Raw genomic sequence first — 26,896 nt, forward strand, 5'->3', positions numbered from 1 at the left:
TACCTAATATGTATACTTTTATTTTTATTTATGTAAGTTTTACACAATGATTTCATTTTTGAAACAAAAAAAAAAATCATGTGTTTAGTGTTTCCATAGTCTGAGAGCCATAGTTTTTTCAGTTTTTGGGCGATTATCTTGGGTAAGGTATGATTTTTGCGGGATGAGATGATGGTTTTATTGGTACTATTTTGGCGTACATGTGACTTTTTTGATCACTTTTATTACCTTTTTTGGGAAGTAAGGTGGGCAAAATTTCAATTTTCTCATAGTTTTTATTTTTTTATTTTTATGGTGTTCACCGTGCGGGGAAAGTAACATGACGTTTTATAGATCAGGTCGTTACGGACGCGGCGATACCTAATATGTGTAGTGTATTTTATTTTTTTAATTTTTATTCAGTGATGAATGTTTTTTTTTTTTATCTTAACTTTTTTCACTTTTTTTCACTTTTTTTTTTGACCCAGACCCACTCATGTGACCCCCAGGGACCGCGGGGCATCAGAAACTGCAAAAAGCGCAGCAAACCGCAGGTCTGAATTGACCTGCGGTTTGCTGCGATCGCCGACACGGGGGTCACATGACCCCCCCTGGCGTTGTCACAGGATGCCGGCTGAAGGATTTCAGCCGAAATCCCGTTCCGTTTAACCCCTCGGGCGCCGGAATACTGATTTCGAGTTAGGACGTACCGGTACGCCCTGAGTCCTTAAGGACTCGGGAAATAGGGCGTACCGATACGCCCTGCGTCCTTAAGGGGTTAAGTGCTAATAATTTTAAAACGCTTTGACTTATCCAGGCCATTCTGAGATAGTTTTTAAGTCACATATTGTACTTCATGACACTGGTAAAATGAAGTCAAAAAAATTATTTTTTATTTATAAAAAAATACCCAAATTTACCCAAAATTTGTAAAAATAAATTCTCTACTTCTATAATACATAGTAATACCTCCAAAGATAGGTTATTACTTTACATTCCCCATATGTCTACTTCATGTTTGGATCATTTTGGGAATTATATTTTAGTTTTTGGGGATGTTACAAGACTTAGAAGTTTAGAAGCAAATCTTCAAAAACCCAATTTTTAGGGACCAGTTCAGGTCTGAAGTCACTTTGCGAGGCTTACATAATATAAACCACCCAAAAATGACCCCATTCTATAAACACCCCTCAATGTATTTCAAAACTGATTTTACAAACTTTGTAAACCCTTTAGGTATTCCACAAGAATTAATGGAAAATAGAGATACAATTTCAAAATTTCACTTCTCCATTTGGCTTCTTACAGCGAAATGCGCATGCGGCCGGCACTTCGCTCAAACCCCTGTATGCGCGAGATCTTACAGCAGGAGGAGGGGGGAGGGAGGGAGAGTGAGAGGCGGCACAGAGGATTAGGAGGCGGCGCAGAAGTCTGAAAAGGCGGCGCTGGGCACAAACGGCGGCGGGTGCGGCCGGCACCTTGCATCCATTAACATCCCCTTGGGCACCTTATTTGTTTAACTGACAGGTTAGTAATAGCTGTTTTTTAGTTAAATAAGCCCACAGATGACATTTATAAGCCCACATTAAGAATCGTGAAGATGCCCTGAACATCAGCATAAAACCTGGTGACAGAATCCCTTTAAGTTTTACACAATGATTTCATTTTTGAAGCAAAAAAAAATCATGTTTTAGTGTTTCCATAGTCTGAGAGCCATAATTTTTTCAGTTTTGGGAGATTACCTTGGGTAGGGTATGATTTTTGTAGGGATGAGATGACGGTTTTATTGGCACTATTTTGGGGTGCGTATGACTTTTTGATCGCTTGCTATTATAATTTTTGTGATGTAAGGTGACAAAAAATTGTTTATTTAGCACAGTTTTTATTTTTTACGGTGTTCACCTGAGGGGTTAGGTCTTTTGATATTTTTATAGAGACGGTCGATATGGACGTGGCGATACCTAATATGTATACTATTTTTTTTATTTATGTAAGTTTTACACAATGATTTCATTTTTGAAGCAAAAAAAATCATGTTTTAGTGTTTCCATAGTCTAAGAGCCATAATTTTTTCACTTTTTGGGCGATTACCTTGGGTAGGGTATGATTTTTGCGGGATGAGATGATGGTTTTATTGGCACTATTTGTGGTGCGTGTGACTTTTTGATCGCTTGCTATTACACTTTTGTGATGTAAGGTGACAAAAAATGGTTTATTTAGCACAGTTTTTATTTTTTACGGTGTTCACCTGAGGGGTTAGGTCATGTGATATTTTTATAGAGTTGGTCGATATGAACGCGACAATACCAAATATGTATACTTTTTTTTATTTATGTAAGTTTTACACACTAACAGCTTTTTTAAAACAAAAAAATTATGTTTTAGTGTCTCCATATTCTGAGCCATAGGTTTTTTATTTTTTAAGCAATTGTCTCAGGTAGGGGCTCATTTTTTGCGGGATGAGGTGACGGTTAGATTGGTACTATTTTGGTGGGCAAACGCCTTTTTGATCGCTTTCTGTTGTACTTTTTGTGATTTAAGGTGACAAAAAAATTGTTTATTTAGCACAGTTTTTATTTTTTTACGGTGTTCATCTGAGGGGTTAGGTCATGTGATATGTTTATAGAGCCGGTCGATACGGACGCAGCGATACCTAATATGTATAAGTTGTTTTTTTTCCCCCTATTTTTTACTTTATTTGGGGAAAATGATGTTTTTGTTTATTTTTACTTGAAACTTTAAATTTTTTGGGGGGAAAACTTTATTTTTTCAACTTTCTTTTTCACTTAATTTTTTGTCCCACTTTGGGACTTGAACTTTTGGGGGTCTAATCCTTTACAATGCATTCCAATACTTCTGTATTGGAATGCATTGGATGTATGAGTAATACTGTGTGTATTACTCATACAGCTTCCGGCCTGTGAGATCCAGGGAGCTGGATCTCACAGGCTCGTCACCGGAAGGCAGCGCGATGCCTTTCTTAGACATCGCGCTGCCTTCCATGCCATCGGGTCCCCCCCACAGCCCCATGGGGACCCGATGGCACCACCGCCGCCTCCGCAACTTAGAAAAGCCGCAAACCGCAGGTCTGAATTGACCTGCGGTTTGCGGCGATCGCCGACACGAGGGGGGGTCACGGGACCCCCGCGCATTTAGCCGAAGTACCTGCTCAATGATTTGAGCAGGCACCTTGTTCCGATCACCGCTCGCCCGGCGGCGGTGATTGGAACAACACATGACGTACCGGTACGTCATGGGTCCTTAAGGACTCGGGAATCATGCTGTACCGATACGTCATGGGTCCCTAAGGGGTTAAGGACCAGTTCAGGTCTGAAGTCACTTTGTGGGTCCTACATAGTGGATACCCCCATAAATGACCCCATTGTAGAAACTACACCCCTCAAGTTACTTAAAACCGATTTTACTACCTTTGCTAACCCTTTAGGCGTTCCACAAGAATTAAAAGAAAATGGAGATCAAATTTAAAAATTTCACTTTTTTGGCAGATTTTCCATTTTAATCAGATTTTTTCTTTAACACATCGATGGTTAACAGCCAAACAAAACTCAATATTTATTACCCAGTTTTTGCGGTTTACAGAAATACCTCACATGTGGTCATAAACTGCTGTATGGGCACACGGCATGGCGCAGAAGAAAAGGAACTCCACATGGTTTTTAGATGCCATGTCCCATTTGAAGCCCCCCTGATGCACCCTTACAGTAGAAACTCCTAAGAAGTGATCCCATTTTGGAAACTAGGGGATAAGGTGCCAGTTTTATTGGTACTATTTTTGTGGGACATACGCCTTTTTGATCACTTGGTGTTGCACTTTTTGTGATGTAAGGTGACAAAAATTGCTTGTTTTGACACCGTTTTTTTTTTTTTTACGGTGTTCATCTGAGGGGTTAGGTCATGTGATATTTTTATAGAGCTGGTTGTTACGGACGCGGCAATACCTAATATGTATACTTATTAAAATGTATTTCACTTTAACACAATAATAGCATTTTTGAAACCCAAAAAATTATGTTTTAATGTGTCCATGTTCTGAGAGCTATAGTTTTTTTTTATTTTTTGTGAGATTTTTTTATTTTTTGTGAGATTTTCTTATGTAGGGGCTCATTTCTGCGGGGTGAGGTGACGGTTTTATTGGTACCATTTTGTGGGACATACGCCTTTTTGAAAACTTGGTGTTGCACTTTTTGTGATGTAAGGTGACAAAAATGGCTTTTTTTGACAGTTATTATTATTTTAATATGGTGTTTATCGGACTGGGTCGATTATGTGATATATTTATAGAGCCGACCGTCACGGAGGCGGCAATACCAAATATGTCTATTTTATTTTACTTTTTCTATTTTTAACATTATTTTTTTATTCCTTTTTTTTTTTAACACTTTATTTTTTTTTATTTTTTTTTACACTTTTCGTCCCCCATAAGGTCATACAAGACCTCTGGGGGATATTTACTTCACTTTTTTTTTTTTTTCACTGTTGATTTTTTCCTGTAACTGGGGCTGACATAGTAGCTGACAATGAAAGACCTCACACAGCTCCTGCACTCTCCGCTCCCGGAGGCCACATGACCGCCGTGCCGCATAGCGCTTCCTGCTCTGCATACACAGCGCTCGGCGATCCAGAAGGCAGGGACACCTGGGCACTGTTCCTGCCTTCTCTAAGGGTTGTCCTGCTGTCACTGAGAGTGGGCAACCCGATCAGCAGCTGCACGATTAGCGTTCTTTGATCTAATTGAACTCGCTTCTCAGCGCTATATTAAAGTGTACAGCCCCCCATACTAATGCCATGGGGGGCATTGTCAGACAGCAGGGTTGCTGTTTGACTCCTGGGTCCTGCCGCCTACTAGGGCAGTACCGCTTTGTCACCGCATTGTCGCTGTGCCTTTTTGTCAGAATAGGTCTCACTCAAAGAGGCAACCTTGGCGTGGTGAGTGGGCTTATGCCTTTTGATCAAAACGTACACTAATGCCTCTTGTACAGCATACAGTATAGGGGTCTGTGCACTTTAGTATGGCGCTGAGAAGCGAGTTTAATTAGATCAAAGTATAGCATTGTGTATGTGCGATCCAGTTCTGTTTTTCTACCCTTGATATATGCAATTTGAATCTTTCTTCTTTATTACTGGTATCAGCACTCCTCCCATTTGGCACAGTTGGTTTTAATTTTGCAGAAGTCTGCATATAAGTGGTAATTGACCTGTAGCTCCTGATAGCAATGGACATGTTGTGTTAGACAACTGTTCACATGGTGCAGTACTGCGTGGTGGCCTTTGTTTATGTGGTGCTGCACTGGTGGGTTGGTGGGACCCAGTACCATGGGTGACATTGTCAGACAGCAGGGCTGCAGTTTGACTCCTGGGTCCTGCCGCCTACTAGGGCAGTGCCGCTTTGTCACCGCATTGTGCTGTGCCTTTTTGTCAGAATAGGTCCCACTCAAAGAGGCGACCTTGGCGTGGTGAGTGGGCTTATGCCTTTTGATCAAAACATGCACTAATGCCTCTTGTACAGCATGCAGTGTGGGGGGCTGTACACTTTAATATAGCGCCGAGAAGCAAGTTTAATTACGGTAGATCAAAGCATAGCATTGAGGATGTGCGATCCAGTTCTGTTTTTCTCCCCTTGATATATTTCTTGTTTATATCCCTGTGGTAACCCCAAAAGGGAAGAATACAATGGACAGTTAAAAGTTCCTTCATCTTTATAATTTTTTTTTACAAGATCCTGAAAAACCTAGATTCTAGTAAATATGTTTGCCTATTGCAGTACCACTACCACCTGCTAGAATGTATGTAAAAAGAGACAATTAAATGTTTTTTATTTTACACATACAGTAATCAAACAGATCACTAACTACTATACATACCTGTAAAATGCACAGGAAAGCATATCATAGAAAAATTTGCCTGTCAATGTCCTATGAATGTACTGAAAGATCTTGCACAGTCACTGTACATGCCTACATATCTGGAAAGTAGAATGGTTAGCTCCGACCAGCATATACACAGGTATGTACAGGTACATGGAAAATAACACCTGGTATGTAGAGACACATAATATACTGGTCATCAACATTGTTGCCCCTCTTGTTTATATCTTGATTGATTGTCAGTGCATTTTGAGATATTGGGTACTTTCAGAATCAGGAAGGCGCAAAACCAGAAGAAGTTAGTAAAGAGAAACTCCAGAACCTCTATGATTGTTATCACACTTGCTCCACAGAACAGACCCATCTGTCCACCCACGTCAGCTAAAAGCAAAGAAAAAAACAGAATGGGAGAATCTGTTAAAATTGTTGACATTGCTATGATGTACATTATCACTTTATAGCTGGTAGAAAATATTTAAAAATGAGCAACTTGGATCCAAATGAGTAAATCCAACTATATCAATTTCTATGCTGCATTGTACCCTTCAAAAGAGAGAATTAAAACAGGCTGGAGTAGACTATGGTCAATTTGTGCAATAGCAGATTTAAGAGTTTGGTTGAGGTGAACTTTTTTAGATGTACTACTAGCAGTCCGACAGGTCCCAATGCACAAGCAACCCATTTAAAGGCTCATGCTCTCTGCCATAGTACAACTTTATTCCCGCTGCCATAGAGATGCATGTATAAGGCCTCTAGTGTACCTCTGTATGCTTCCAATTTCATACGAAGGCATGCAAAATTTTCTTTATCTAATCTGTACAAAATCAACAAAGTAAAATCATGACATGCTCTTTTGGACTCCTTCCTTATGCACTCCTATGAGTCCAACAAGTCCCATGCACAAGGATTTCTGCACTAACTAAAGGCATTCTTAGAGGCAAGTTAGATGTTCTCTTACATGTAAATGTCTTTGGGTGAATATATACATGAAGTATGGGCAATGTGGTGTGGTTTTAAATTATTACTGTTCTATTTGCATTATCTATGTTTATTTTTTTTCCCTGTAGCTTACTCTATTGGTATGTTCAGGTTGCCTAGCCATCACTTCCTATCTGAGTATCATCTGAGTGGGCACAGGCGCCGTTCCACTCACCCTGTATCTGTCGCAGTTCCAGCCCCCCAGCCGGTATCCTGAGTGTGTATTAGAGATGCTATTCATTGAACCTCACCCTGTAGTACTTCAAGGTTTAATTCCTCTTTTGCTCTGTGTGCAGCTGCTTGACTAATGAGCTAATCAATTCTTATATATTCTTGGCTGTTTGTTCTACCACTTGCCTGAGCAATAGGTTTTTCTACCTTGCTAGAGATCCTGCAAAGGTGATATAATCTGTTTGTCTGCCTGTGTATGGGCTTCTGCCTGTTTCCCAGATTCTGAATCTGTGTTACCTGCCCTGACCTTAGGACCTTTTTGGTGGATTCACGCAAACTCTGCCCACCCTAACTTCGGCCTGTTATTGACTATAAAGTTGCCTGTACCCTCAGTGCCTCACTCCGGTGTCACAGACTCCTGTAGGTCAGCAGCCAACCACACAGAGACTACACCAAGAGGTAGTAGCCTGGTGCTTTTCCTGCAGTGAAGACCTGATCCCTGTATTTTTTAAAGGGTGAATACCCACGAGCCACCAGGATACAGCCCTCAGTTGTAACCCATACCTAAATCATTGGTTCACACAGTAGTTGCACCACCATTGTCCACAATATATATAAAAAAAACACGCACACACAAAAGAAGAACAAAAAACATGTTATATTAGATATTGTCCATGATTGCTGAGTAAGGCCTCTTGCACACGGCTGTTGTGCTCCCATGGCCATATTGCGGGCCGCATACGGCGGTTCTGCAATACATGGGGCACCGACCATGTGCACTCCGCATCACGGATGCGGACCCATTCACTTGAATGGGTCCGCAAATCCAGAGATGCGGTGCGGCGTGGAAAGGAAGCACGGAACCACTACAGAGTGCTTCCGAGGGGTTCCGATCCGTGCTTCCGTTCCACAAAAACATAGAACTTTTTCTATTTTTTTGCAGAACAGACGGATCACGGACCCATTCAAGTTGAATGGGTCTGGATCCATCCTGGCCGCTGAACGGACGTTGCCCGTGCATTGGTGACCGCAAATTGCGGTGCCCAATGCACGGAACAGAACCACAACGGCTGTGTGCAAGAGGCCTAATACAGATGACGAATGTAGTTGGAAGGTTCTTTTTCTTGGTAACTTACAAAGTAGTTCACTAGATGTCACAGCTTTCTGTTGCTTGGTTATTTTGTAATTTAACTCCTGGTATTTAATGTCAATGTACACCAAATTATTTCTAAAAAGAAAAACAAAAGAATCAAATGCATTTGCATATTGAAAGGAAACTAAAAATGTCAAGCAATTTCCTAATGAAATTCTGAAATGCCTTTATCACCTTTTGCTGCTGGCAAATGATTAGTCCAGCATCTTGTCATGTTGATCCCACCAAAGTGTCGGGATGCTGGACAAATCAGCTGTATCTCTGTGACAGCAGAACCCTATACTGCATGATTTCCTCAGTGCATCTTGAATATGGTAGTGAGCCAGCCCAACTTAACAAACTGGTTTCTTCAAGGACGGAAGGTGGAATAAATATTGTGGATCCATAATTTTGTTAACACCCATTTGATCTCACTGTAGCCCTTATCCAGGTTATAATGCTGGTACTCAAAGGAAGTAAAATAAGTAATGTTCCTCTGAATCTGTTGTGTCTTTTAAACTATGGCAAGCTAACATATGTCCTTGAAGTAATATGGTAGAGAAGTAGATCAACCGAGTAAGAAGTGCATTACTGAATACAGACTTTATTGTTTACCCATTAAATCTAGTAAAATATGTTTAGAACCAGTTGCTGACTGCCCACAGACCATAAATGTCTGGGAGGCCCACAATTATCATTTTCAAACATTCTACAGAGCTCTCTGTACAAATAAGCAGATATTTTTTGGAAAATAAATGAATATTGATGATATTATAATATGAAATCGTACATCAATATATCTTTTGAAATATAGTATACATTTTAACCATAAATCACAGCAGTTTTACAATGTTTCACTATGTTATGCAGTTTTTTTTTTAAGTAAAAAGTCATGGTGTTCTAGATAGTGATTCCAAAAGTAGTGACAATTTGTGGAAATTATGAGCAAAATATATCGTTTTTTTGCTTTTTTTTTCTATTTAAAAAAAATAATAAAAAAAATACATTTGTTATTATATTAAACCATTTGGATGCCCTATTTCTTCTGAGGAGTACATGTCGATTGGCAGAGAAATGGCTATCAAATTGGCACAGGTCTACAGTTTGAAAATGTGCCTGATCAGGAAGGGAAATAAAGGTTCTGGTCAAAAATTAAAGGTCCACTGTCATAGAAAGTAATGTAAATATGAAGAAGACAGCACTGCATAGCCTTCAACATTCAAGAGACTGATCTAGTGCAAGAGACCTGTGGGAAGTACAAGAAAACACTATTTTTAAACATGCATTGTTCTCTTTTTTAGGCTTGCACACACCCCTTTTATGGGCAGCATCTCATAAATGTGTCCTTTCTTGTGAAAGCTCTAGGTACTAAATATATTAGAAATGAAAATAAAGATATAAAGCACACCTGAGTTCCGGTGGGGGAACAGCCTGCCCAATCCGTGCTGCCGCTAGTGCACCGTGCCTCTGGATGGCTGCTCCAGCCCCATTGACTATAATGGGGGCGGGCCGGAGGTCCGGCCGCAGCACGGCAAACATGCCGAGAAGCGGACGGAATAAAACTACGACATGCTTGAGGCATAACTATTGCATTGCCTCAAGTATGAAATAATATTTCTACACATTTATCAACTGCGTTGTTTTTTATCTCACTTTTAAGTCTGCCTTTGGATTCTTGTCATGCACTAAATTTATGAGATGGCAAAAGGGTTTTATAATTCAGACACACTTCTAATGTGGTTTAGTCTTCTTAAGTGATTGCACGCCAGGGGGTCATCAAACATACTTTGCGACTGTGTGTGACATTTGTGCAACATTTACCAGTGTTTCTAATCATAAATGCACCTTAAAAGTGATCTATTTTCCAAAATAGAACAATTTCTCACTCCCTTCTGAAAGTGGCATGGGAGGCCAAAGGTCACAAAAGTTTCTGCAACAAGGCACTTGTGCCAAAACATGCAATCATTTAATGCCACAAAGCTGGCGTAACAGCCTTCATAAATGCCCCCCACTGTCCCTACAAAATATTAAAAATACACTGAAACGACAATTACACTTTATGTTAAATAACCATGACATCTAATAGAATAAGATTACATAACTTGTATTCTTGACCCTAATGAACATGTGTAGAACACCTTAATGACACCTCCTTTGTGTGCGGTCAATTTTGTTATCTAGCTCTCCTAGGCATGAAATAGCTGAACTAGGCATTCTTTCCTCAGGTTACATATTCAAAATCAATAGACTGTTCATTAGAAAACCATGGCTGATGTTTGTCTCTTGCTGTACATGATTTATGTTGCTTAGGTACATAGTGACACAACAATGTTTCATGCATTAAGATGTTTCACGCTGAGCTTCCTGGGCTTCCTCTGTTTGCAGATAATAAAATCCTAGCCTGAGACAATTTAGGGTCATTGATGAGCTTAGTAATTTCTTTGTGATCAATATTAAAACATGGATAAACCAGTATTAAGGTGACAACGGAAGAACTTTAAATCAGACTGGTGACTTGCACATTTACCTCATGTATGAAGCACTTTTGTTAAGTTTGGTGGAGAGATAATCGGCAGCTTTGTCACTTGGAAATGTTGAATAGGAGAGCGTAGCAGGATAGTCTGTTTCTTCACAAGGAACTGGACACGTAGAATTGTACATTCCTACACTACATAGTTCTTCTTTCTCTATTTCATCTGCAGACAGAGAGACATTACATACAGTATAGGCCCTAAAATGTTAAAGGTGTTCTACCACAATGAATAGCATATTTCTCTGTTAGACCATGCAAAATCTAACAATATTTCCTGTCTAGATATCGTTGTTACATTCTTGATATGGTGCTCCCTAGTTTTCTTTGATGCAGTGTCAGAACATCTACCTGATGTGTCCTGTGCTAATGACAAGAAGTTACTTCTTGTTCAGTATCTCTTACTGGTTGTCCTGCCCAAAATCAGGATTTTTCCCGCAACCCATGCATAAGAGGAGCTATTGAGCATGTGCACTGATCAGGGGTATTGGCCACATTAGGTGGACATTCTGGAAGAGAATCAGAAGAACAACAGGGGATGTTATAACAAGTATGTAACAGCAATATTGAAACACCTCTTTCATTTTGACACTTCTCGGGTCTCCAGCCGAACTCTGCTTCTTCATCCTCTGCTTCGACACAGCCATGAGACTGCTGCATTTAATCATTGGCTGCAGCAGCGTTGGTCACCATTACATTAATTTTTTGGATACAGTGACCACACGTCCATATCAAAACAGAGCAGAAAAAAACAAAGACCTGCAAAACAGTGGGCAAACATTGGAAAGTGTGCATACTGTGTGGTGGAGGATCAACAGAGTAAATATCATTTTTTTATTATTTTAAAAAAATTAGATTTTATTTATATAATGTTTTGCCACTCCATGCATTCTACTTCATTTTCTGGCTCTTTAATGTTCTCTTTTCTTTGGACTTTTAGCACAGTAAACAGTCACACTTGATTTTCTCACAATGAGTGACTCAGAGTATCACACATTACATGGATAAGTGCAATGCTCTTCTGTGGGCATCTTTATCAAGGCCTGTTCAGAGAATAACAAACAGAACTGTCATCTTAATTGTACACCCTACTGTTATACTAGCAGATACAGTATCTCACAAAAGTGAGTACACCCCTCACATTTTTGTAAATATTGTATTATATCTTAAAATCATATGACACTTTGATACAATGTACAGTAGTCAGTGTACAGTTTGTATAACAGTGTAAATTTGGTGTTGCCTCAAAAAAACTCAACACACAGCCATTTATGTCTAAACCGCTGGCAACGAAAGTACACCCTAATTAGCCATTTTCTCTCCCCAGTGTCATTTGAGTCGTTAGTGTTACAAGGTCTCAGGTGTGAATGAGGAGCAGGTGTGTTAAATTTGGTGTTATCGATCTCACACTCTCTCATACTGGTTACTGGAAGCTCAACATGGCACCTCATGGCAAAGAACTCTTTGAGGATCTGAAAAAAGAATTGTCACTCTACATAAAGATGGCCTAGGCTATAAGAAGATTGCTAACACCATGAAACTAAGCTGCAGCATGGTGGCCAAGACCATACAGTGGTTTAACAAGACAGGGTCCACTCAGAACAGGCCTCACCATGGTCGACCAAAGAAGTTGAGGGCACATGCTCAGCGTCATATCCAGAGGTTGTCTTTTCAAAATAAACATATGAGTACTGCCAGCATTGCTGCAGAGGTTAAAGGGGTGGGGGATCAGCCTGTCAGTGCTCAGATCATACACATCAAATTGGTCTGCATGGCTGTCATCCCAGAAGGAAGCCTCTTCTTAAGATGATGCACAAGAAATCCTGCAAACAGTTTTCTGAAGACAAACAGACGAAGGACATGGATTTCTGGAACCATGTCCTGTGGTCTGAATAGACCAAGATAAACTTACTTGGTTCAGATGGTGTCAAGCATGTGTGGCGGCAACCAGGTGAGGAGTACAAAGACAAGTGTGTCTTGCCTACATTTAAGCATGGTGGTGGGAGTGTCATGGTTTGAGGCTGCATGAATGCTGCCATCTGTGGGGAGCTACAGTTCATTGAGGGAACCATGAATGCCAGATCCTCTATGCAGCGCATGCACAAGCATGATACAAATACTGTGCAATCCAAAAAAAATCCATATGACTGTGAATCTGTATACTTACAAAGTGTTGGATATACGCAATTATAATACCGATGAAGATCACACTCTTCCCCAATACCTAGAAAGCAAGAAATAAACATCTGCTCATCAGTGTTGATTCTTCATAGAAATAATTCTGCTTATCATTGAAAAAGCACCAAACGTTTTTGGGCTTTGACCAAAGCAGAAAATTTTTGAGAAAAAGGAATCTATGAGTTCTACTTCCCTCATAGGACACACCATCTTTCACTTTCCATTTATAAACCTTGGGAGCTTTTAGTGGTTACATAAGAATAGAGAAAGAGTATTGTGATGAACTGCAGTACCAGACATATCCAATGGATAAGGCTGGTGCTGTTAAAGGAGGCTGCCAGTAAGAAATTATAGCATACAATACGGTTTGTTATTGATTTTACATTGATTTTTATCTAATATTTCTGGGCACTTGAATGCATTGAGATATACAATAAGGGCTCATTCACACCGTCATTGTCGATTTTTGTGGTCTGCAAACCCGGATACGCAAAATACAGATACCAGCAGTGCGCATCCCACACTTTCCGCTAGGCCTATTGTAGAAATGCCTATTGTTGTCCACAAAAGGGACAAGAATAGGACATGCTTTATAATTTGCTGAATGGCCACATGGATGTGATGACATCCATGTGTTCTCTGCATTTTTTGTGGCTCCGTAGAAATGAAAGGGTCATGTGGGATCCACAAAAAAAAAGCAAAACGAACGCATACCCAATATATGGTCGTGTGTGTGAGCCCTAATTGAATATTCTTGTTGATGGTCTTTACTAGTGTTGAGCAAAGCGAGCTTCGGATCATGGATCTGAAGTCTCTTCGGTCAAAACTTTGTTTGAATGCTGTACGAAGATTCGTCTCCATACAGAATTCGAATGTATGGGCTTCGGCGAGGTGAAGTGAGTTATAACCGAAGACTTGCGAGACTTCAGGATTTGATTTTTAAACTTTGAAACCATTTTAAAACATGGATCCAAAGTCTGCTTCGGTACCGATGTTCCAGTCTGTACTGAAGCCAACTTCGGATCCATGTTTTAAAATAGTTTGAAAGTTTGAAAATCGATGGCCAAAGTTATTCTTGCAAGACTTCGTTGATAACTCACGTCGCCTCGCTAGAGCCCATACATTCGAATGGTGTACAAAGTTTGGAGTGAATCGACTTGGATCTAAGATCCAAAGCTCAATTCGCTCAACACTAGTCTCAACACTCTGGCATTCTCATCGTTTCAGTTGGTAAAATCGGGACATCACCAAAAATAGCTGAGTACTGGTTCGGCTATTTCCCTCTGCCTCATGGAAATGAGTGGGAGCAGGTGCGTGGTGCGCTCCCATTCACTTGTGTGGGAGCAGCGGAAGCATCGGGAGCGGGAGCATCGCTCTCCCCAGTCTGTTCTTGCAGGTGCAGGTCCCACCTCTGGGACCCACACCTATCAGACAATAGGGGCATATCCTAGAGATATGTCCCCATTGTATGTGATGGGAATACCCCTTTAAGGAAATGCCTGGAAACAAACCTGACAATCTATTGTTTTGGTTAGTGTCCAGTTTCCAGAAGGACTGCTCTATGTAATTACAGAAGTGCTGGCCACCTGTCCAAAAGCAAATACATAGATTTCATATGTGGAGTCCGGGCTTTCAGAACCCCTTAGGCTCGAACATATAGTTTGTTTCCTTTTATTGCTAATGATTATTCTGGCTCCCAGAACAAGGGCCCAAGCAATCACACTATAAGGCCTCATGCACACGCCAGTTGCCCAGCCGTGGCCATATTGTGGCTAAGGTGGCCAGATGTCCGGTTTTAGGCGGGTGTGGCAGGCGCAACACTATGAAGTTCCTTTTGCGCTGTGGCATTAGAAGGATTTTGATATCTCTGACTTTTAGTCTAACAAGACTGTCTATTACTCTGTAATTCCTCTAGCGCCGTTCTATGGAAACAGTAGGTTTAAAGAGCACACCAAATGCTTCAAATAACTTCTTTATTAACTTCAACTTTTCTTCATATATAACACTGCCGCCTCCGCAGCAGATAGTCCATGTACAAAACAGTGTTGAAAAGATATCACAAAATGGTGGTATGCATAAGATGGTGGTTCAACTGTTCAATCTTGTCATTCAACATAAAATGGTGGATATATTTATCTCTTCAGTATCTGTACTGTCACTTTAAGTTATTTAAGCACTTTATCATCTCTCTGAGAGGTATATCTGAGATTTAACAGTTCTACTGTCTAAACTGGGTTTTCAGTTTGCAGTAACTATTTGCAAATTGGTTGAGTATGATCTGGTATTGTTGTATGCAATTTGGATTGCAATATGGAATTTGAATTTGGATTGTGAACTTTGTAGTTTGCGATTGTAGCTTGCAATTTGTATTTGGCGATTTGTATTCTGGCAATTTGAATTTGGTGGAACTGTAAGTAAACACACATATAACTGGTTCAGTATACAGTTCTAATCACTATACTAACAGTAGGAACATTATATAACTGTTCTAAATACCTATCTTGTTCCCATAAAACCCAGCACTCAGTGGAGTGAATGTCTTTTCAGCTCCTGTCTCTGGTGAATAAAGATTCTAGCAGCAGGAGCTGGGGGAATTCCCAGACAGGCTGTGTGTGAGGATGGCTGCGATTGGTGAAAACTCTTGCTGTGTGAGAAGCTGGTTGTGATTGGTCTAGACTTCTGCCCAGCAACAACAGATTAACACTATGCTATCTGTTGTTTCTGCTGAGTCACTTAGCTTACATTACAAAATGAATCTTAAAGGCATATTATCTTTTCTGCTTCTGTGAACACAATATATAACAGTTATATGACATCCAAAACATGATATCACAGTAAATAACTCTTTTGTCTTTAACCTCCTTAGCGGTTATCCCGAGTGTGGCTTGGGGTCACATTACACTGAAAGCAGCGGTAACCCTGAGCCACACTCTGTACCGCCATGAGTCGGAAGGCCAGGACGGATGGCCAGAAGTCCTCCTTTTTTGTTGTACAGGGGGACGGGACAGCAGATCCGCTCAGGCATTGTCATTTTAAGTAAATGGCAGGAGGCAGCGCCTGGAAGCACGTTTGGATCACACTGCGCGATTACGTGATGTCACGACGTTATCAGCGCTGCAGTTGCGCCGGCCAATTCTGGATTGTGCGGGAAGGAAGTCGGGAACAGAGGTGCGCTGCACCGGATGAGACCTCACATGTGCGGGCCACCTCCAGCCTGTGTATGGCCAGGCAGCCTGCAGAGAGCAGGTGTGTGCACTTGCAGCAAGGAGCAGAACAGGTTTGTTCGGGAAGTCAAAGGATAGTGGAGGACGAGCCCCTGGGGGCTCCCTGTGTGAGAGTGTGGCACCTGCACAGTGTAAACTTTTCTACTTAGCATGGAGGGTCCGGTCCAGCCGAGGCGCGCTATGGGCACATGTGTACGGCAGTTATTTGTATGTAGGAGATTCTGGCACAGAAGCGGATCTGCATTATTATCTAAATGGATCACCTGCAGATTATCCCCAGTCTTGTAGAGGACATGTCTGCACCTGCAGTCCTTTCACAGTAGTTATTAACCCCTCAGCAGTCCCCCCTTCACTGCAGGGGAACTGCTGAAAGGGTTAATAAATACTGTGAAGGGTTTCCCCCCCAACCCCCGGTGGCGATGGAAGCGTGGTTTCACGGAGGTGGGCGTGGTTACCGGTTTGGGGGCATGGTTGGTGAGGTCCGGCTTTCTTGGGTAAATGGGTCCGCAATCCGGAGCTGTGGTGGTGTTTCTGTCCGTGCCTCCGCACCGCAAAAAAATAGAACATGTTCTTTTTTTTTTGCGGTGGAGACGGATCACGGACCCAATGCACGAAACGTCCACACAACGGCCGTGTTCATGAGGCCTAACTATGAAGTTGTTAGTTCGAAGTGAGAACTACAATTTAAAGGGAACATGCCACATTTAATATGGTATGTGATCTGCAGGCAGTACATCATAAAACAGGAGAAACTAAGCAAATTTATATATTAAGGGAAATGTATCAATTTATATTGCCCATAGCAACCAATTAGATTCCACCTTTCATTTTTCAGAGCTCGTTTGGAAAATGAAAGGTGGAATCTGATTGGTTGCTATGGGCAACTAAGCCAGTTTTCTTTTAAACTAGTTTTAATAAACCTTCCCCATAGTCTTATGGAAAAAAAATCAATTTTAAGACAGGAGACTCTATTATGCTTTAAGATCTTTCTTTTTACTCCCAGCAGCAAATAGTTAACAACGTAAAACAGAAAAAATTCTTTACAAGATATGTAAATCAGTGTTCAGGAACAGCCAATCAACAGGCAGCATAGGTCATATAAGGTTTAACCCATCATAATAGCATCCTTCTTTCTTGCTGCTGACTCCCAGAAAGATATGTATTAATGTTTCTCCTCATAGGATTGTTAATATACACTGCTCAAAAAAATAAATGGAACACAAAAATAACACATCCTAGATCTGAATTAATTAAATATTCTTCTGAAATACTTTGTTCTTTACATAGTTGAATGTGCTGACAACAAAATCACACAAAAATTAAAAAATGGAAATCAAAATTTTCAACCCATGGAGGTCTGGATTTGGAGTCACCCTCAAAATTAAAGTGGAAAAACACACTACAGGCTGATCCAACTTTGATGTAATGTCCTTAAAACAAGTCAAAATGAGGCTCAGTAGTGTGTGTGGCCTCCACATGCCTGTATGACCTCCCTACAACGCCTGTGCATGCTCCTGATGAGGTGGCGGACGGTCTCCTGAGGGATCTCCTCCCAGACCTGGACTAAAGCATCTGCCAACTCCTGGACAGTCTGTGGTGGACAGAGCGAGACATGATGTCCCAGATGTGCTCAATTGGATTCAGGTGCCTTCGTCTTGCAGGAACTGCTGACACACTCCAGCCACATGAGGTCTAGCATTGTCTTGCATTAGGAGGTACCCATGGCCGACCATACCAGCATATGGTCTCACAAGGGGTCTGAGAATCTCATCTCGGTACCTAATGGCAGTTAGGCTACCTCTGGCGAGCACATGGAGGGCTGTGCGGCCCTCCAAAGAAATGCCACCCCACACCATTACTGACCCAATGCCAAACCGGTCATGCTGGAGGATGTTGCAGGCAGCAGAACGTTCTCCACGGCGTCTCAAGACTCTGTCACATGTGCTCAGTGTGAACCTGCTTTCATCTGTGAAGAGCACAGGGCGCCAGTGGCGAATTTGCCAATATTGGTGTTCTCTGGAAAATGCCAAACATCCTGCACGGTGTTGGGCCGTAAGCACAACCCCCACCTGTGGACTTCGGGCCCTCATATCACCCTCATGGAGTCTGTTTCTGACCGTTTGAGCAGACACATGCACATTTGTGGCCGGCTGGAGGTCATTTTGCAGGGCTCTGGCAGTGCTCCTCCTGTTCCTCCTTGCACAAAGCCGGAGGTAGCGGTCCTGCTGCTGGGTTGTTGCCCTCCTACGGCCTCCTCCACGTCTCCTGATGTACTGGCCTGTCTCCTGGTAGCGCCTCCATGCTCTGGACACTACGCTGACAGACACAGCAAACCTTCTTGCCACAGCTCGCATTGATGTGCCATCCTGGATAAGCTGCACTACCTGAGCCACTTGTGTGGGTTGTAGACTCCGTCTCATTCTACCACTAGAGTGAAAGCACCGCCAGCATTCAAAAGTGACCAAAACATCAGCCAGGAAGCATAGGAACTGAGAAGTGGTCTGTGGTGACCACCTGCAGAACCACTCCTTTATTGGGGGTGTCTTGCTTATTGCCTATAATTTCCACCTGTTATCTATCCCATTTGCACAACAGCATGTGAAATTGATTGTCACTCAGTGTTGCTTCCTAAGTGGACAGTTTGATTTCACAGAAGTGTGATTGACTTGGAGTTACATTGTGTTGTTTAAATGTTCCCTTTATTTTTTTGAGCAGTGTATATATATATATATATATATATATATATATATTGTCGTTTTTAGCATTACTGCATTTGGTTTATATATATTCATATATATTCATTATATACACATTCATATATATAACGCTTATATTTTATAATAGACTTTCCTAGGGTTTTGATATATACAGTCAGGTCCATAAATATTGGGACATCAACACAATTCTAAAAATTTTGGCTCTATACACCACCACAATACATTCAAAATAAAACTAACAAGATGTGCGTGAACTGCAGACTGTCAGCTTTAATTTGAGGGTATTTACATCCAAATCAGGTGAACGGTGTAGAAATTACAACAGTTTGCATATGTGCCTCCCACTTGTTAAGGGATCAAAAGTAATGGGACAGAATAATCATCATAAATCAAACTTTCACTTTTTAATACTTGGTTGCAAATCCTTTGCAGTCAATTACAGTCTGAAGTCTGGAACGCATAGACATCACCAGACGCTGGGTTTCATCCCTGGTGATGCTCTGCCAGGCTTCTACTGCAACTGTCTTCAGTTCCTGCTTGTTCTTGGGGCATTTTCCCTTCGGTTTGGTCTTCAGCAAGTCAAATGCATGCTGAATCGGATTCAGGTCAGGTGATTGACTTGGCCATTACATAACATTCCACTTCTTTCCCTTAACCACTTACCGTCACACTAACGCCGAAAGGCGTCATTTCTGCGGCGCTCCCAGGTCACACTAACGCCGATTGGCGTCATCTCGCGTGAGCCGAGATTTCCTGTGAACGCGCGCACACAGGCGCGCGCGTTCACAGGAACGGAAGGTAAGAGAGTGGATCTCCAGCCTGCCAGCGGCGATCGTTCGCTGGCAGGCTGGAGATGTGATTTTTTTTAACCCCTAACAGGTATATTAGACGCTGTTATGATAACAGAGTCTAATATACCTGCTACCTGGTCCTCTGGTGGTCCCCTTTGTTTGGATCGACCACCAGAGGACACAGGTAGCTCAGTAAAGTAGCACCAAGCACCACTACACTACACTACACCCCCCCCCCGTCACTTATTAACCCCTTATTAGCCCCTGATCACCCCATATAGAGTCCCTGATCACCCCCCTGTCATTGATTACCCCCCTGTCATTGATCACCCCCCTGTAAAGCTCCATTCAGACGTCCGCATGATTTTTACGGATCCACTGATAGATGGATCGGATCCGCAAAACGCACACGGACGTCTGAATGGAGCCTTACAGGGGCGTGATCAATGACTGTGGTGATCACCCCATATAGACTCCCTGATCACCCCCCTGTCATTGATTACCCCCCTGTCATTGATCACACCCCTGTAAAGCTCCATTCAGACGTCCGCATGATTTTTACGGATCCACTGATAGATGGATCGGATCCGCAAAACGCACACGGACGTCTGAATGGAGCCTTACAGGGGCGTGATCAATGACTGTGTTGATCACCCCATATAGACTCCCTCATCACCCCCCTGTCATTGATCACACCCCTGTAAAGCTCCATTCAGACGTCCGCATGATTTTTACGGATCCACTGATAGATGGATCGGATCCGCAAAACGCACACGGACGTCTGAATGGAGCCTTACAGGGGCGTGATCAATGACTGTGGTGATCACCCCATATAGACTCCCTGATCACCCCCCTGTCATTGATTACCCCCCTGTCATTGATCACCCCCCTGTAAAGCTCCATTCAGACGTCCGCATGATTTTTACGGATCCACTGATAGATGGATCGGATCCGCAAAACGCATACGGACGTCTGAATGGAGCCTTACAGGGGCGTGATCCATGACTGTGGTGATCACCCCATATAGACTCCCTGATCACCCCCCTGTCATTTATTACCCCCCTGTCATTGATCACACCGCTGTAAAGCTCCATTCAGACGTCCGCATGATTTTTACGGATCCACTGATAGATGGATCGGATCCGCAAAACACATACAGGCGTCTCCCTGGAGCCTTCCAGGGGGGGTGATCACCCCATATAGACTCCCTGATCACCCCCCTGTCATTGATCACCCCCCCCTGTCAGGCTGCATTCAGATGTCCATATGATTTTTACGGATCCACGGATACATGGATCGGATCCGCAAAACACATACGGACATCTGAATGGAGCCTTATAGGGGGGTGATCAATGACAGGGGGGTGATCACCCCATATAGACTCCCTGATCACCCCCCTGTCATTGATCACCCCTCTGTAAGGCTCCATTCAGACATTTTTTTGGCCCAAGTTAGCGGAAATTATTATTTTTTTCTTACAAAGTCTCATATTCCACTAACTTGTGTCAAAAAATTTAATCTCACATGAACTCACCATACCCCTCACGGAATCCAAATGCGTAAAATTTTTTAGACATTTATATTCCAGACTTCTTCTCACGCTTTAGGGCCCCTAGAATGCCAGGGCAGTATAAATACCCCACATGTGACCCCATTTCGGAAAGAAGACACCCCCAGGTATTCCGTGAGGGGCATATTGAGTCCATGAAAGATTGAAATTTTTGTCCCAAGTTAGCGGAAAGGGAGACTTTGTGAGAAAAAAAATAAAAAATATCAATTTCCGCTAACTTGTGCCAAAAAAAAAAAAATTCTATGAACTCGCCATGCCCCTCATTGAATACCTTGGGGTGTCTTCTTTCCAAAATGGAGTCACATGTGGGGTATTTATACTGCCCTGGCATTCTAGGGGCCCCAAAGCGTGAGAAGAAGTCTGGTATCCAAATGTCTAAAAATGCCCTCCTAAAAGGAATTTGGGCACCTTTGCGCATCTAGGCTGCAAAAAAAGTGTCACACATCTTGTATCGCCATACTCAGGAGAAGTTGGGGAATGTGTTTTGGGGTGTGATTTTACATATACCCATGCTGGGTGAGAGAAATATCTTGGTCAAATGCCAACTTTGTATAAAAAAATGGGAAAAGTTGTCTTTTGCCAAGATATTTCTCTCACCCAGCATGGGTATATGTAAAATGACATGCCAAAACACATTCCCCAACTTCTCCTGAATACGGCGATACCACATGTGTGACACTTTTTTGCAGCCTAGGTGGGCAAAGGGGCCCATATTCCAAAGAGCACCTTTCGGATTTCACAGGTCATTTACCTACTTACCACACATTAGGGCCCCTGGAAAATGCCAGGGCAGTATAACTACCCCACAAGTGACCCCATTTTGGAAAGGAGACACCCTAAGGTATTCCATGAGGGGCATGGCGAGTTCCTAGAATTTTATTTTTTTTGTCACAAGTTAGTGGAAAATGATGATTTTTTTCTTTTTTTTTTTTCTTGCAAAGTCTTATATTCCACTAACTTGTGACAAAAAATAAAAACTTCCATGAACTCACTATGCCCATCAGCGAATACCTTGGGGTGTCTTCTTTCCAAAATGGGGTCACTTGTGGGGTAGTTATACTGCCCTGGCATTCTAGGGGCACAAATGTGTGGTAAGGAGTTTGAAATCAAATTCTGTAAAAAATGACCAGTGAAATCCGAAAGGTGCTCTTTGGAATATGGGCCCCTTTGCCCACCTAGGCTGCAAAAAAGTGTCACACATGTAGTATCTCCGTATTCAGGAGAAGTTGGGGAATGTGTTTTGGGGTGTCATTTTACATATACCCATGCTGGGTGAGAGAAATATCTTGGCAAAAGACAACTTTTCCCATTTTTTTATACAAAGTTGGCATTTGACCAAGATATTTCTCTCAACCAGCATGGGTATATGTAAAATGACACCCCAAAACACATTCCCCAACTTCTCCTGAGTACGGCGATACCAGATGTGTGACACTTTTTTGCAGCCTAGGTGGGCAAAGGGGCCCATATTCCAAAGAGCACCTTTCGGATTTCACTGGCCATTTTTTACAGAATTTGATTTCAAACTCCTTACCACACATTTGGGCCCCTAGAATGCCAGGGCAGTATAACTACCCCACAAGTGACCCCATTTTGGAAAGAAGACATCCCAAGGTATTCGCTGATGGGCATAGTGAGTTCATGGAAGTTTTTATTTTTTGTCACAAGTTAGTGGAAAATGATGATTTTTTTTTCTTTCTTTTTTTCTTACAAAGTCTCATATTCCACTAACTTGTGACAAAAAATAAAAACTTCCATGAACTCACTATGCCCATCAGCGAATACCTTGGGGTGTCTTCTTTCCAAAATGGGGTCACTTGTGGGGTAGTTATACTGCCCTGGCATTCTAGGGGCCCAAATGTGTGGTAAGGAGTTTGAAATCAAATTCTGTAAAAAATGACCAGTGAAATCCGAAAGGTGCTCTTTGGAATATGGGCCCCTTTGCCCACCTAGGCTGCAAAAAAGTGTCACACATGTGGTATCTCCGTATTCAGGAGAAGTTGGGGAATGTGTTTTGGGGTGTCATTTTACATATTCCCATGCTGGGTGAGAGAAATATCTTGGCAAAAGACAACTTTTACAATTTTTTTTATACAAAGTTGTCTTTTGCCAAGATATTTCTCTCACCCAGCATGGGTATATGTAAAATGACACCCCAAAACACATTCCCCAACTTCTCCTGAATACGGAGATACCACATGTGTGACACTTTTTTGCAGCCTAGGTGGGCAAAGGGGCCCATATTCCAAAGAGCACCTTTCGGATTTCACTGGTCATTTTTTACAGAATTTGATTTCAAACTCCTTACCACACATTTGGGCCCCTAGAATGCCAGGGCAGTATAACTACCCCACAAGTGACCCCATTTTGGAAAGAAGACATTCCAAGGTATTCGCTGATGGGCATAGTGAGTTCATGGAAGCTTTTATTTTTTGTCACAAGTTAGTGGAATATGAGACTTTGTAAGAAAAAAAACAAACAAAAAAAAAAATCATAATTTTCCGCTAACTTGTGACAAAAAATAAAAAGTTCTATGAACTCACTATGCCCATCAGCGAATACCTTAGGGTGTCTACTTTCCGAAATGGGGTCATTTGTGGGGTGTTTGTACTGTCTGGGCATTGTAGAACCTCAGGAAACATGACAGGTGCTCAGAAAGTCAGAGCTGCTTCAAAAAGCGGAAATTCACATTTTTGTACCATAGTTTGTAAGCGCTATAACTTTTACCCAAACCATTTTTTTTTTTTACCCAAACATTTTTTTTTTATCAAAGACATGTAGAACAATAAATTTAGAGCAAAATTTATATATGGATGTCGTTTTTTTTGCAAAATTTTACAACTGAAAGTGAAAAATGTCATTTTTTTGCAAAAAAATCGTTAAATTTCGATTAATAACAAAAAAAGTAAAAATGTCAGCAGCAATGAAATACCACCAAATGAAAGCTCTATTAGTGAGAAGAAAAGGAGGTAAAATTCATTTGGGTGGTAAGTTGCATGACCGAGCAATAAACAGCTAAAGTTGTGGAGTGCCGATTTATAAAAAAGGGCCTGGTCTTTAGGGGGGTATAAACCTGTGGTCCTTAAGTGGTTAAAAAACTCTTTGGTTGCTTTTGCAGTATGCTTTGGGTCATTGTCCATCTGCACTGTGAAGCGCTGTCCAATGAATTCTGAAGCAGTTGGCTGAATATGAGCAGATAATATTGCCACAAAACACTTCAGAATTCATCCTGCTGCTTTTGTCAGCAGTGACATCATCAATAAATACAAGAGAACCAGTTCCATTGGCAGCCATTCATACCCACGACATGACACTATCACCACCATGCTTCACTGATGAGGTGGTATGCTTAGGATCATGAGCAGTTTCTTTCCTTCTCCATACTCCTCTCTTCCCATCACTCTGGTACAAGTTGATCTTGGTCTCATCTGTCCATAGGATGTTGTTCCGGAACCGTGAAGGCTTTTTTAGATGTCGTTTGGCAAACTCTAATCTGACCTTCCTGTTTTTGAGGCTCACCAATGGTTTACATCTTGTGGCGAACCCTCTGTATTCACTCTGGTGAAGTCTTCTCTTGATTGTTGACTTTGACACACATACACCTACCTCCTGGAGAGTGTTCTTGATCTGGCCAACTGTTGTGAAGGGTGTTTTCTTCACCAGGGAAAGAATTCTTCGGTCATCCACTACAGTTGTTTTCCATGGTATTCCGGGTCTTTTGGTGTTGCTGAGCTCACCGATGCGTTCCATATTTTTAAGAATGTTCCAAACAGTTGTTTTGGCCACACCTAATGTTTTTGCTATCTCTCTGATGGGTTTGTTTTGTTTTTTTTTCAGCCTAATGATGGCTTGCTTCACTGATAGTGACAGCTCTTTGGATCTCATCTTGAGAGTTGACAGCAACAGATTCCAAATGCAAATAGCACACTTGAAATGAACTCTGGACCTTTTATCTGCTCATTGTTATTGGGATAATGAGGGAATAACACACACCTGGCCATGGAACAGCTGAGAAGCCAATTGTCCCATAACTTTTGGTCCCTTAACAAGTGGGAGGCACATATGCAAACTGTTGTAATTCCTACACCGGTCACCTGATTTGGATGTAAATACCCTCAAATTAAAGCTGACAGTCTGCAGTTAAAGCACATCTTGTTCGTTTCATTTCAAATCCATTGTGGTGGTGTATAGAGCCAAAAATGTTAGAATTGTGTCGATGTCCCAATATTTATGGACCTGACTGTATATATATTCCTACACTCCTCACTTTCTTTTAGAGGTTTAATCAGTCATATTTTCTTTCCATTACCCTCACCTCTTACCGAAGTCACTTTTTACTTTCGGTTTACCTCACCGCTCCATTCCCTGCAGTGCGCACACGCTAGCTGGTCCTCAGCCTACGCACTTTTTTCTCTCACACAAGTTTCTGTCAGACACGCTCGGCATTCCTGTCAGATTCACCGCTAGTCAACTACTTCCAGCTCGGCTCCTCTACAGTTCTTTGCTGGCAAAAATCCCAGAAAAGGAATCGATCATTCTTTCAGGTCGATCCAGGACAGACTATTGGACGTTGCCGGTCCATTAACAAAAATTTTTGATTCTACTGAACAGGCCTCTATCTCTGGTAATCCAGTAGACTTATCAGTCCTGAAGGGCTGGTCTCAAAGGGCTATATGTTTATTGGGTAACATCAATGTATCTATATGCATGGAAAGAAAGAGGTCTATCCTCATGCGATTAGACCCACAGCTAGTACACCTCGCAGCTGCAGACAATACCCCATCTTCAGAAGGTTTTCTCTTCGGAGATTTCTTTCTATATACCACCACTCCTTTCTTCCCCACAAGAGGAAGACCATGGCGTGCCAGGGGCAATAGTGGATTCCCAAGGTCCTCTGCAGGTAAGGAATCTTCTTCCATATTCTTCCCACATTCCCTTGGGAGGTCGAATAAAGCATTTTATCCACATCTGGGCTATGATCTCAACAGACGCATGGATACTAAACACTGTGAGAGGTTATCAAATCAATTTTGTCTGTCAACCAATACAAACACAACTACCCCATCCTATAATATTCTCACATACAGATCAGGGTCTGATACAATTGGAAATCAAGGAACCATGTTCCAAGGGGGCATTAATCAAAATACCCGTAAAATCACTGGGTTTCCTGAGCAACCTCTTCTTAGTAAAAAAGAGGGATGGCGGCCACAGAGCTGTCATCAACCTGAAGACCCTCAACAATTATGTCTGTTACAGACACTTTAAAGGGGAAGGTATCCATTTACTGAGGGATCTACTCTTACAAAAAGATTGGCTCGCAAAAATAGACCTGAAAGACGCCTACCTTACGGTGCCTATGCATCCCATGTCTCAACCATACCTCCAATTTATATAGGAAGGTCACAAATACCAATTCACCAGCCTACCGTTTGGACTGTCTTCCGCTCCATGGTGTTTCACGAAACTATTAAAACCAGTGGTAGCAATCTTTCGGACTCGAGGTGTACGTCTCATCATTTATCTAGGCGACATCCTCATCATGGCTCAGTCTCATTCATGAATTCTCCTTCACATCCACTGGACTTTAACTCTCTTATTCAACCTGGGTTTTTTGATCAACTACGAGAAATTAGTTTTAACCCCAATGAGACAGATGGAATTTTTGGGGTTTCTAGTGGATACTCAATCTGCTACTCTGAGTCTTCCATCCAGGAAATTGAAGACAATCAGAAAATAAA

The 26,896-nt window shown here is 41.9% G+C and overlaps 1 protein-coding gene across 2 annotated transcripts in view; it reads right to left on the reverse strand.

The window, feature by feature from the left end:
- Positions 1–5,768: 5,768 nt before the first annotated feature.
- ASIC5 (acid sensing ion channel subunit family member 5) overlaps positions 5,769–26,896 on the reverse strand; it is a 134,414-nt gene continuing 113,286 nt past the window's right edge. For both annotated transcript variants that reach the window (XM_040420519.1, XM_040420520.1), the window contains 4 exons: positions 12,843–12,899; positions 10,673–10,841; positions 8,150–8,241; positions 5,769–6,245 (listed from right to left, as the gene is read on the reverse strand). In XM_040420519.1, the coding sequence (XP_040276453.1) occupies positions 6,064–6,245; positions 8,150–8,241; positions 10,673–10,841; positions 12,843–12,899 (500 nt within the window). In that variant the 3' untranslated portion in view covers positions 5,769–6,063. The remainder of the gene's footprint in view (positions 6,246–8,149; positions 8,242–10,672; positions 10,842–12,842; positions 12,900–26,896) is intronic.

This window comes from Bufo bufo, chromosome 2 (genome assembly GCF_905171765.1).
Source record: "Bufo bufo chromosome 2, aBufBuf1.1, whole genome shotgun sequence".
Classification (NCBI taxonomy): Eukaryota; Metazoa; Chordata; class Amphibia; order Anura; family Bufonidae; genus Bufo; species Bufo bufo.